Below are 12680 nucleotides of genomic sequence, written 5' to 3' on the forward strand. Positions count from 1 at the left end.
TTTCTCCTCCGACCTGTCAGTTCTGTAGAAATCTGTTGTTCAATTTCCAAATATTGATTCACTTTTACCAGTTTTATGGTGGAATCATTGCTATATAAAGAATACACATATTCAGTGTACACAATTGATGAATATCCTGTGTTTGCATAAATTCTTCTTACTGATTTTAATGGAACCCTGTTGTCACAGCACATACTGTGCAAGATTTCAGTATTTGAAATTTATTCATGTTTTTGTTACTGCACAACACGTTTTCCATCTTTGTGCTGGTTCTGTTTTCATATAAAAGTACATGTGGACTCTAGTTTTCAGATCCAATTAAAGTGGTTCACATTTTCCTTAAAATTTTTCAATGTCCTTTTAAAAATATGTCTAGCTTTCTATTAGTGTAAGAAGGCTATGAGGATTAGTAACTAGAATTGTGGATTTGGATATTTATTCCGCATTAGGTCTGTTCATCTTTGCTTCATCTATTTGACATATTTTAGATGCATATATTGTTGCTTTGTCCTCAGGAATTAATTTTTTTAATTATAAAATAATTCTTTATAACATTTGTAATACTTCTTGACTTACTTTATAAGACAATGTTGTTTTACTTTAATACAATCAATTTAAAACTTATCATTTCCATGTGATAAAGGAATTCCAAACAAATTTCAATTTAAAAAAGTCCTTGAACCACTATACAAATTAAAAGCAAAAATAACATAATTAGAGATCAACATACCTTATTCGTCCATCTCACAAATCTGGAAAACTTAAAGAGTGCTTTTTCAATATTTTACCAACAAACTACACTTTAAATAAAATGGCAATGATTGCAGTCCACATTGAAATCTATGAGATACAGCAACAGCTTAGATATTTATAGCTTCAAAACAAGCATTACAAAACAAAGAACAAAATAAAAGCACAATATAAGACATACACCCAAAGAACATAAAAAAGAACATAACATTATAATTTGATCTTTTAGGATATATGATTACTGACATTTCTGTTTACTGAACTATTCTTTTAGTACTATTAATAGATGAGTTTTCATCAAGAAATGTAATTTTAATATTTTTAGAAGTACGAAGATGTCCACCTCCACCTCAGATTCCCAAAACTGAAAACATGACAACTACAGTGAATTACCAGGATGGAGAAAATGTATCTATTCTGTGTCAAGAAAGTTCTCTGCTTCAGGGACCAGAAGAAATCGAGTGCAAGGATGGAATATGGCAGTCGGTACCACTCTGTGTTGGTCAGTAGTCGTCATGTGCATTATGACCTTCTTCCTAAGGAGGGTAAAACTCCCCTGTGCTTTGAGTAAAGGAGCTGATACAGAGCTGTCTCCATATCTATTCCACTGCATCCAGCAACGGGAAACTGCAGTCTAGGAGCTCCCTGTGTAAACACCAGATACAGATGGCATCTGTGCGTAGTGTTACCCCCTGTGAAACGGACAAGAAGGAAGGGCCTTTGGAACAAGCAGACTTTAGGCAGACATATATCCTTGCAACTTCCAGTTACTTTCTAGGTTTTACATAACTTCATTTGCTCAAATTATCCTTATTTCAAAATCCCGAATAGCATTTGATTTCTTTTTTCATTTGAAACATTTATTTCTGTGCTTGATTCTTTGATCTCTGTTCTTCATATAGAGAAACTTCCATGTTCTCAACCACCTCACATCGAACATGGAACCGTTAATTCATCTATGTCTTCAGAAGGAAGAGAAGAAACATCGGAACCCAACATTTACAGACATGGCACCAAACTCAATTATATTTGTCATGCCGGTTTCAGCATATCATCAGAAGGTGGGATAACATGCCACATGGGAACATGGACTTCTCCACCTCAGTGTATAGGTAAGGACAGCTTGCAAAATAAATTCTATTTTTGGAGCAATTCATTAAAATAATCCATTGTCATCAAACTCATGAGACATCATTCTTTACAGTTCTGAATATATAAAACCATTTATGTTTTTTTACATAAATTACCTCACAATTTTACATGATCATATCAATCCTATTATTATTAGTTGGTTCATTTTGAAATCACTTGTAGTTCTAGTATTTTTTATCCTCAAAAGGGTGTGTAGTGAAATTAAACCTACCTATTCATATAGGTAGAAGCATTCATATTCCTACATATTCATATAGGTAGTGAATGCTTCACCACTAGATTTTTAAAAACATTTCTTATGTTCTTCCAACAGTGTCCCTTCTGATTTCTTACAATGCATGGTACTTTCCTAGAGATATTTAATTCTCAGTGTGTTTCCCTTCATTACTCATGACTGGCGACAGCAGCATTGATAGTCCCGTTCATAAATATGTTGATATTTTTAGTCTCAAGTTCTTGGTCAAGTTCCAGCTGGTCGCACAGCACAACAGTGGTTTCAGGAAGCATTTGTGCACCTTCTCTGTGATGTGATATTAGCTCCTTTGTGGTCATTTCATTTCAAATAAAAGTACCACATAGGACAAGCAGTGTATGAAATTGATTTCAGAGGTAGTGCAATATGCAGTCACTCTTTCTTCTTTTCTTAGGACTTCCTTGTGGAGAACCAACTCCGATTACGAATGGTGCTGTGCCTGACAAGTTAAACAGGTACCAGTATGGAGAAGAAGTGACGTACAAGTGTTCCGGAGGATTTGAGATTGATGGACCTGCATCTATAACATGTTTAGGAGAGAGATGGTCCCGTCCACCACAGTGCATAAGTATAGTGTATTTCATTTTATTCTGAGGCTGACAAGTACCTTTATTTCAGAGCATTAATGATACAACTATGAAAATCAGAGGTAATTCTAGAATTTAGCAAGGGCTCTCTGGGAAGTACTGGGTTCTGGAAGAGAATTTGTTAGCCCCAAATCAGAGAAGTTCAGTGACATGAGCCGAGTATTTCCTTGTGACTTCCTGTCGTGTGCACTGTCCACATGCTCTGAGGAACACTCCCAGGTTTCTCATCCCTGATCCTATATCACTGTGGCCTGTGCTCATCAATCTCATCATTCTTCAGTTTCCTGTTGGTTTCCCAGAAATCTCCGTATAAACATGTGATTTCTAACATATTTGACATAATTGTGGAAACAGATTTGACAGAGCAACCAATAACAATATGTACATAATGTAGGTGGACCGTATGGGCAAGTAAGGATGGGAATGTAAGAAGTTTGTCTCAAGCGTCACGTGCAGCTGTATCCCTCCAGACTCTAATGTCACCGCTCCCTTGTCTTACTTCTGATAAATGTAGAATCAGTCGATGTCACTAAGTCAAACCTGCTAACATTTTCATGTTATAAGAAAAATATTGCACAATATTCAATGGTTTGATATGTGCCTAACTATTATTCTAGACTTTAATTATTGGCCATATCTAATGATTTGCTGAACAAATGCATATTGTTTTCCTTTCAGAAGCAGAATGTTCTCACCCTCCTAGTTTTGGTAATGCCATACTCATGAGTAAGCGGAAGTCATCATATAAGCCAGGAGCAGAATTGGCTTATAAATGTCCACAATATTTCCAAATGGAAGGATCCAATACTGTACAGTGTATTAAGGGCAAATGGTTGGGGAAACCAACCTGCAGAGGTAAGGAGATGACATTTTAAATTTATTAAAGTGACTGAAGTACTAGCATCTACAATTACCTCTAGATTTATTAAAAAGTGGACGTAAGTTATGTTCTAGGCCAAGTCACAGAAGGTTAATGCCTCCACGAAAGGGGCGGAAGTGGACTCTATGGTTAGCCTGCTTCCTCTCCTTCTCAGAGTGAAGTCCCTAGGGTGGCAGCAACCGCATTTTCATGGATATTTTAGAAACGCAAATGCAAGTTCACAGGCGCACTCAGATTCAGAGCAAAAGATGCCCCGTGTGTGCCCCTGAGACCGTTGTAACAATTCCCAGGAGAGCCCACACGCACCTCAGTTTGGGAACCCTCGCTAGAGAGCCAATCATGACTTCATATCCACCTGAATCTCTCTGATGAATTACACTTGGCTCATTGTGGTGTCCTTAAGCATCGACCCTCCCCAAAATCACTGGCGTGTTTTTACCAATTACACATTGCCCTTTTTCTTATGTTTTCACAACTTCTATTTGTTGGGTCTGTTGACTGTACACCATCTTTCTTCAACAACGGTATTCTTCAAAGTGTGTTAATTCTTGACTATTCTCAAAGAAAGTGTGTATTTTTGTTTATTTTCCTAAGAACTTAAGATTACAATTCATAAACATGACAATTGAAAACCAAATGTTGATGTCAAATCATCTCTTTACTATGATTTTCTTGTGGTTATGAATTCATTTTGAATTAAAAAATTTACAATATTTATTTTATTTAACTCAAAGAAAAATGTCCAGAAAAAAGTCATTTTCATCGGCCTCAAAGATGATTTTTAGACTTCTAGAGTGGATGGTAGAGGAATTTAAGGTATAGAAGCTTAAACCATAAAAAAACATGTTGTTTATCTCCTTTTTTCAATTTTCCATGGAAATTTAGAGTTATACTAATTTTTATAACAGAAGCCATTGATTTCAAAGCCTCCTTGAAATACACATTTATTGGAATTCCTTTTGCTGATTTGCATTCAAAATGGGCGTTACATTAGAGATACATTCTTTCTTCCTATTCAGATGTTTCCTGTGTGAATCCCCCCACAGTGGAAAACGCTCGTATAGTAGGCAAGATGTCTAAGTATCTGCCTGGTGACAGAGTACGTTATGAATGCATCAGATCTTTGGCCTTATTTGGGAATAGAGAAGTGATGTGTTTAAATGGAACCTGGACAGAACCACCTCAGTGCAAAGGTAAAGCATCTTATTTCTCTTCCCCAGTTTTAGAGAATATATTAGGGACAAAGTATGTTGATATAAATACATAGTGCAGTAGTTTCTGTGCAGTAATAAATTTTAATGCATATGAAATGATGGTGCTTAAGTCCAGTTCTTTCTGTGGACTGAGTAAAACATATGGTGTATGGGTTTTATGAAAGCTTTGACCTGAGTACAATAGAATAGTTGGAATCATGGAACATTCGCATCTGAAGCATCGAGACACTCAGTCTTTCCTGGGCAATAAATATATTAAAGACACCTTGAGTCCATTTGACAGACCTCTGGAATTCCACTGTGAGACCTGGACTGGGCAGCTGGGGAAGGATCATAGAGCGGGATATAAATTTGGGCTTCTTCAGCATGTGGATTGTATTTAAAGGTGTGATATTAGCTGATCTCACCCAGGGAATCAGAGTATCATAGAAAGTGGTCTGAGAGCCTGGTCATGGGGCACCCCAGGGTTCAGGGTTCAGGAGACGAGTGGCACCAACGAAGGACATATGGTATTAGCCACTTCAGCTCGGGCCTGGAGTGTATTTTCCCAATGTTTTACTATGAGCCTACCTATATTTCCAAGTATGAAGTGAGTTTTCTGCAGACAGCATATAGTTGGGTCTCGTTCAATTGAAAAATGGGCAGAAGACATGAACAGAAACTTTTCCTAAGAAGACATACAAACGTACAACAGATATATGAAAAACAATTCTCAACTTCACTAGCTATTAGGGAAATGCAAATCAAAACCACAAGACAGCCATTTTTTAACACTGGTATGTTTTACATGTGCTTTCAGGTAGGGGGCGGGGGGCGGGTGATTCCCAGTGTAAGAGATTAAAAATACTTCAACGAATCCTTTCTGTCATCAGAAACCACAAGTCTTCACATTACATATTTGCTATGATTTATTTGCTTATGTTAACTTTTGTTATTCTTTGGTCTGTCAATAAATCAAATAATACCCTTTTTTAGAGTCTACTGGAAAGTGTGGGCCCCCTCCACCTATTGACAATGGAGACACCATCACCTTCCCATTAGCGGAGTATGCTCCGGGGGCATCAGTTGAATACCAATGCCAGCAGTTGTATGAACTTCAGGGAAACAGGCAGATAACATGTAGAAATGGAGAGTGGTCAGAACCACCAAAATGCGTAGGTGAGTACTTTAATGTTCTCATACATTCTGAGAAAATCAGTGTAATGAGTGTGATGTTTTCCTGTTTGTAATAGAATTTTGATGAATTAATATAAGAAGAATTCTTCTGATTGCTTGTCTACCACATATTGATATGTGAAGGATTAAAGTTTAAAAAGTTCTTAAGCAACAACAACAAAAGATTCTTTAGTAGAAGCTCTTTCTATGATAATTGACATTACAAATGTTTCATTATGACAGTTAATTATCACACATTAAACATAGTTCCTCATTTTAACATCATTACTTGTGTGAAATGATTTAAATGTACATGATAGATTTTCAATAAGTTGGTTTGAAAAAGGTTTTGAGAATGAATTCCTGGACAAATGTAGAAAGTCTGAAAATCTGTGGAAAATGTTTGTTATTCTACTTAATGTTCTTTGTTCTTTTTTTTTTTTTTGCCTTTAGATGCATGTGTAATATCAGAAGAAATTATGAGAAAACATAATATAAAGCTTAAATGGAGTAACGCAAAAAAAATTTATTCTAAAACAGATGATGTTATTGAATTTGCTTGTTTATATGGGTACCATAAACAGTCACCAGATTCTGCACTACGAGCATACTGTCGGGAGGGAAAAGTGGAGTATCCCACTTGTGTGAGATAATTAATATAGATAGAAGGAAGTCATGAAATTATAATATACATCTCATTTAGAATTTTTGTTATTATTCCAATTCTTCTCAATTTTTTTCAAACATTAAAAAATCATAATTCTTTTATTCATAAATCAGAATTTGTGTTAAATATTATATGGAGGGTGTCATTGTAACCTGAGAGACCAGTCTGTCACTTCTTAAAAGCATCTCATTAAAATGTGACAAACCAAAATTCTGTGTTTTATTCATAAAACATCTATGCGCAGAAATTACATGCAGTACTTGAGAGCCTGCCTCCATCTACCATTCTCTGAACACTCTCAAATCACCCTCCATAACATGGCAGGCGTTCTGAGAGTCTTCTACCAGAAGAAATGGAAAAAATGCTTGTCTCCATGTTCAAAATAACATCACTTCACAAACATGTAAAAATTGAACTACGTCATAAATGTGCTAGCCATAAGATGTAAGAGCTTATTACTTAGTTTTGCTTATCTCTCAATAGCTAAATGTACCTCGAAATGATGAAATACATGATGTACAAGAGGTCCGCTTAGCCCACATAATAAGTCACACAAATGATAGGAATTAGACTCTAATTGAGTGCAAAACTATTATAACATTGACATGAAAAGTGATAAAAACAACATCAAGTGTAAACGTACACCCACATCCACACAATATGCTTTGAATGATGAATAACTGTTCATAGAACAAAGATTGGCAGGAAGGACAACAAAACACTTACCATAACTATAGCTGAATTTAGAGATAATAGGGGTAAGAGTTGCTGTTCAATTCTTTTATCTGTATGCTCACATTTTCCTATCTTTAATATGTATCACTTTTGAAGCAGAGGACTATGTTAATTTAAAATAAACATATAAAAATGAGGTAATACTTGTCATTTCATAATGATGTACGAACCTAGTAACATTTTCATAATTTTGCTGATATAAAGGGTTTTGGAAATATTCAAATATGAGTCTGAAATATGATTTCTATGTTCGTACAATTCAAACACATGAATAAAATCGGTTTACTAAACATTTTTAATTTTTACAAAATGATGTAAATTTTAACTTGAAAATTAATATATAAATAATTAAGCTAAAAATAATTTATAGTGATACCTTGTTACTTCGTATGGACTCAGATCAAGTGGCATTCATAAAATGAGAAAACTGGCTGTGTCCAAGGAGCTACTTTATGCAAATCTAAATCAGTGGTGACAGCCAGCGTCTCACATGTGAAGGAACATTGTTCAATTGGCAAGCTTCTCTGCTACTCCTAACGCTAACATTTGTGTATATGGTATCTCTCCAAAACCTTTCAACTGATAGTCGTGGTTTCTATGACACTTGCCTATAATCAAGTATTACATTGTTGGCTACAAAATCCTCATTTTTAATATCAATTCTATCATTCTGTATTTATTAAATGTCATTCTCGTATAAAGATGAATGTTAATTTACCAACTCTGCCTAAAGTTTCACCTAATAAGATGAGGTAAATCTTTATTTTTGCTCTTTTCTTTCTTTTTTTTTTTTTTTTGAGTAAGGAATTGTAATAGTGACCTTCCGTGATGGCTTTAAAGATTTTCTATTTTTCATATTTTGTGTGTGTCAGCATGGATTCATAAATTTTCATTTTCAATTTGTCACAATCAATTACATTCACTATTCTATTGGAAGCTCAGATTACCCCAAATTTGGCTAGTGGGTGCTTCTTGAAACTGGCTTCTCATTGCTCTTAGTATATCCCTATTAGTCTTTCAGCATTTCTCTTCTTTTTAGCACAAACCATACTCCCGGCTCACTGTATGCTCCTCCTGTCCAACACCCATGATCATACAACTTTTCAAGAATGTCCGATTTTTTTTCTTTCTTGAAGAATAGTGTTTAGAACCCAAGAATTGTGCACTGTTGATGCTGGATGGGGGCGTTCAGCAGTGTTGAAATGTCTTTACTTCCAGAGTCTTCTGGTTGTCAAATCTTTGAAATAGAAATGAAACTTAAAATTCACTAGTGCCTATTCGATTTTACAGTTCAAGTTAAATAATGCAGGGCTAAAAAACAACTCTGAAATACATTTTCTCTTTCCCTTTACTTCTATATTCTTATATTTCAATTTTCATGAAGATAACATCAAAAGTATAATGCAAACATTACTATTAGCTGCTACAATACTGAGTGGAGGTTGAAACATCCTTGCATTTATTGTGTCCCAGGATGTTTGATACTGAGAGTTAGTACTCTCCTCAAAGTGACTTGAGGTGCCAGCTGAATGGCTTAGTTGGTTAAGAGCACGAGCTCCGAGCAACAAGGTCGCCAGTTCGATTCCCACATGGGCCAGTGAGCTGCGCCCAAGGTGAGCTGCAACTTAACTGCCAACAGGTGGCAGGATGGCTCAGCTGATGAGAGCGTGTGCTCCTAACAACAAAGTTGCCGGTTCGACTCCAGCATGGGATGGTGGGCTGTGCCCACCTGCAACTAAGATTGAACACGGCACCATGAGCTAAGCGGCCGTGAGCTGCCGACCAGCGGCCAGCTGACGACTGGACTTGGAACTGAGCTAGCTGCGCTCTCCACAACTAAGACTGAAGGACAACAACTTAGCTGTTCCACTTCCCCAATTCCCCAACACTGTTCCCCTTCCCCAATCTCCCAACACTGTTCCCCTACCCCAATTATCCAATAAAAGGGGAAAAAAGAAGAAGTGAAGGGAATTTTATAAAAGATGTTAAAAAAAAAGTGACTTGAACTAATTCTTATCTCTAATAAATTAATGGAGTTTTACATTTATTTGTATTAGTATATTTTTCAATTTTAGATTTTGCTGCTTCTTCCCCTGATTTCATCGTTTTTTTTTTAATATGAAGAACACCAACATGTTTTAAACGTTGAAGCAATACGAGAAGGTTCTCTGCAGGATGGTCTCACTTCCATCATACCTGTTCCCTTATTTAAGTTACAATTTTACTAGTTTCTGACGTCCCTCTTCTGTTCATTAATTTCCTGTTTTTTCAGATGAGAAGAGTATTTCACACATTTATCTACACCTTGCTGTTTCCATTTGAGAATGCATCTCACCGAGACGTCTGATATTTTCCTATTACAATAGTGAGTGCTGTGATGAATACATTTAGGTGGACATACTGTCAGGATAAACTGCTAAAAGCGGAATTAATGGGTCACCAGGCAATTTCAAAGCTATTTTGACTTCTTTTTCATTAAGGACTGTATGTTATTCTGTACTTTTCTAAAGAGCCTACTTTTCCTTGGTCTTGCCAACTGAGGAAGTTGTCAGCCTTTTCTATATTTTTCCTGTTTGGTAGAGAAGAAATGGCACCTCTATAGTTTAATGTGTATTTTGTTATTATAAATGTGGTTGTTTGCATTTAAGATATTCATGGACCATTTGTTTGGATTTTTATCTCTTAATTTTCTGATTAAGATACGGGCCCCCTTTTTCTCTTATTGTTCCTGGCTGAGAATTGATAAGATTATCACTTTTCATTTCACATTTTATTTTATATGAATTACATATATTTTCCAAGTTGTTATTTAGCTTTTGAGTTCATGTTAATTTTTCTAGGCAGGTTTGTTTTTTTGGTTTTTTTTTTATGATTTTTATTGGGGAATTGGAGGATGGGAACAGCGCTGGGGAATTAGGGGAAGGGGAACAGACAAGTTGCTGTCATTTTGTTCTTCAGCCTAGTTGTGGAGAACATTGTTTCACTGGCCCATGTTGGCACCATCATTGCGCTCTTCCCGGGTGAGACAGATCAGTCGCCGGCTTCTGGACGGCCGCTCACGGTGGCTGCTGGCCGCTCACTCTGGCTGCTGGCCACACACGGTAGCCCATGGCAACCCACTGCAGCAGGGGTTGCAGCCTACACCTTCGCCAGCGACTCATGGCAGCCCAGCTCCAGGTTGAGCTGTTGTTCAGCATCTTAGCTGTGGAAGTCAGTGTCACTGGCCCTCATACATGGGAGCCGAAACGGGGCCGTCTGGCGTCCCAAGCCAGCTCTTAACCAACGTGCCACTCAGCCGGTCCAAGGCAGATATTTTTTAAATATATGCTCTTAAAGTCACTGCTCATTATTTAATTACTCAAGTTCTGAGTCATAGTTTGAAATGTCCTGTTCTTAACAAATGCACCCATAGTTATTGTGCTGGATGCGTGGGGTTCCTTACTTATTTGGAGATTTCTACAGCTAAATAGTGTGGGAGTTTGGATGTGTTCTGTTTTTCTGAATGACTCTCCAGTTATCTAACAGTATTAAAAACATCGTCTTTTCCTAGTTATTTGAAATGTGACTGTAATCATCTGACAGGTTCTTCGTGTGTGTTTCCCTTTCTGTACTTTCTACTATAATCCACTTTCTATCTGTCCATTCTGGGGCCAGCACCATCTGTACCATCATAAAGGCTCCTTAGATATAACATGTGGTGGGGCTAGCCGTCACCTAAGTTTTTCGGTGCTTTTAGAGCTTCTGTGGCTATTCTCTGTCTCTAGGAACTTTAGAAAGAACTTGTCTAAATCGAAAAGAAAAGCTATGGTACTTTGCATGGTCTGCTCTGCTTGGTTGAAGATCAGTAGTGGTCCTTAATGCAGACTTTCATATTAACAGGAAACTAATCGGTGTTTCTGGCAAAAGGTATCTCAGACTTGCTGAAAGCTTAAGGGTCTAACATACAGCATGTCCTGTAGGATGGCACAGGAGACCTTGAAGCCATCCAGGTCTATACTTCATGTCCCCATGATACCTGAGTGAGAAGGAAATGAAACCCTGTGTCAGTGAGGGAGTCATCTAGTTGGGACACTTCAAGTCCCATAAGGGTCTGTATCTCTCAAAAACAAACAAGCAAACGAACAAATAACTTGAGCAGAGCTCCAAGGCTCTGGCGAGGGAACAATGACACACAAATCACAATGCTCCAAACCCCAAAGCTATGGCTGTCCCCAAGTATATCCATCTAGGCCTGAGTTTCTTCCAGCACATGTGACATTTCCTACTCACCAGATCTCTAATGAAACAGTATTATAAGAGGTACCACTCTGGGTTCCTTGAAATAAGGAGGAAAGAGATTGTGAGAACGTTCTCAGTAAATTTGTGGGATGGACAAATGTGTCTGTGAACTTAAGAATTATTGACAATGCTGTTCAGACTTCTGCTATTTTCCTTTTTGTACAAGTGTATGTTTGTATTCTTTAGAAAGAATATTACACTGTTTTCCTCAGATGTTCTTGGTACATTTCTGAGCAACAGGGAGAGTCAGCACATTGGCTCCCCTCGTTGTGGAATGAGGGCAACTATGGTGGGAAAGGCCAAGTGAAGCCAACAGCGGCCTCCACCCAGGACAATAGTGAAGCAAACGCAATAGTTCACCTGCTGGAGGCATTTCAAGGACTGGAAAGACGCAGAGGGATGGTTTCTACCAAATCCCCATCAACTTGCCCACGTGGCTCGTGCAGCAAACAGATGGATGCTGGAGATGGCAGCGGGAGACTAAGCGTAACCAGATGGGGACACCAAACGCACCTGTTTACCTGACGTTGTCTCATTGATTGAGCACGTTGATGCAGCCCCTGTAATGTCTCAGGACATGCTGATGTGCAGCTCTTCATCTGGCAAACGCTGTTTTCTCTATACTTGTCAGCAGAGACCAGCTGTAGCAGTTTCCTTCTGGTTGGAAGGTCATCAGTACACCTTCACTGTCCTGCCTCCGGAGCCTATCAACTCTGCAGGCTATGTCATCACTTAGTTTGCAGGGACCTTGATCGCCTTTCCGGTCATGAGGAAGCACACTGGTCCATTCCATTGGTGATATTATGCTCATTGGACCCACGGAGCAAGAAGTGGCAGCCGCTCTAGATCACTGGTGAGACATTCGCATGCCAGGTGAAAGAAATAAACTCACAGCTAGTCAGGCTCCTTGCACCTCAGGGAGATTTCTAGGGGTCAGGGGTGTGGGGCATGTTGGGATTGCCCTTTTAAGCTGAAACACACGCATGCGCGCGCGTGCGCGCGCGCGCGC

At 38.0% G+C, this 12680-nt stretch overlaps 1 protein-coding gene across 8 annotated transcripts in view; it reads left to right on the forward strand.

Moving 5' to 3' along the window:
• Nucleotides 1-12680, forward strand: part of CFH (complement factor H) — a 100619-nt gene that overhangs the window by 46559 nt on the left and 41380 nt on the right. For 3 of the 8 annotated variants that reach the window (XM_019638014.1, XM_019638013.1, XM_019638019.1), the window contains exons 16-17: nt 1076-1252; nt 1653-1862. The exons of 1 other annotated variant lie outside the window; for it this stretch is intronic. In XM_019638014.1, the coding sequence (XP_019493559.1) occupies nt 1076-1252; nt 1653-1862 (387 nt within the window). Of the gene's footprint in view, nt 1-1075; nt 1253-1652; nt 1863-2549; nt 2724-3420; nt 3598-4641; nt 4816-5811; nt 5995-6444; nt 7527-12680 lie in introns of those variants that run through there. 4 more of the 8 variants (XM_019638012.1, XM_019638018.1, XM_019638017.1 and 1 more) reach the window with 3 other exon arrangements.

Source organism: Hipposideros armiger, unplaced genomic scaffold (assembly GCF_001890085.2).
Source record: "Hipposideros armiger isolate ML-2016 unplaced genomic scaffold, ASM189008v1 scaffold_37, whole genome shotgun sequence".
Classification (NCBI taxonomy): Eukaryota; Metazoa; Chordata; class Mammalia; order Chiroptera; family Hipposideridae; genus Hipposideros; species Hipposideros armiger.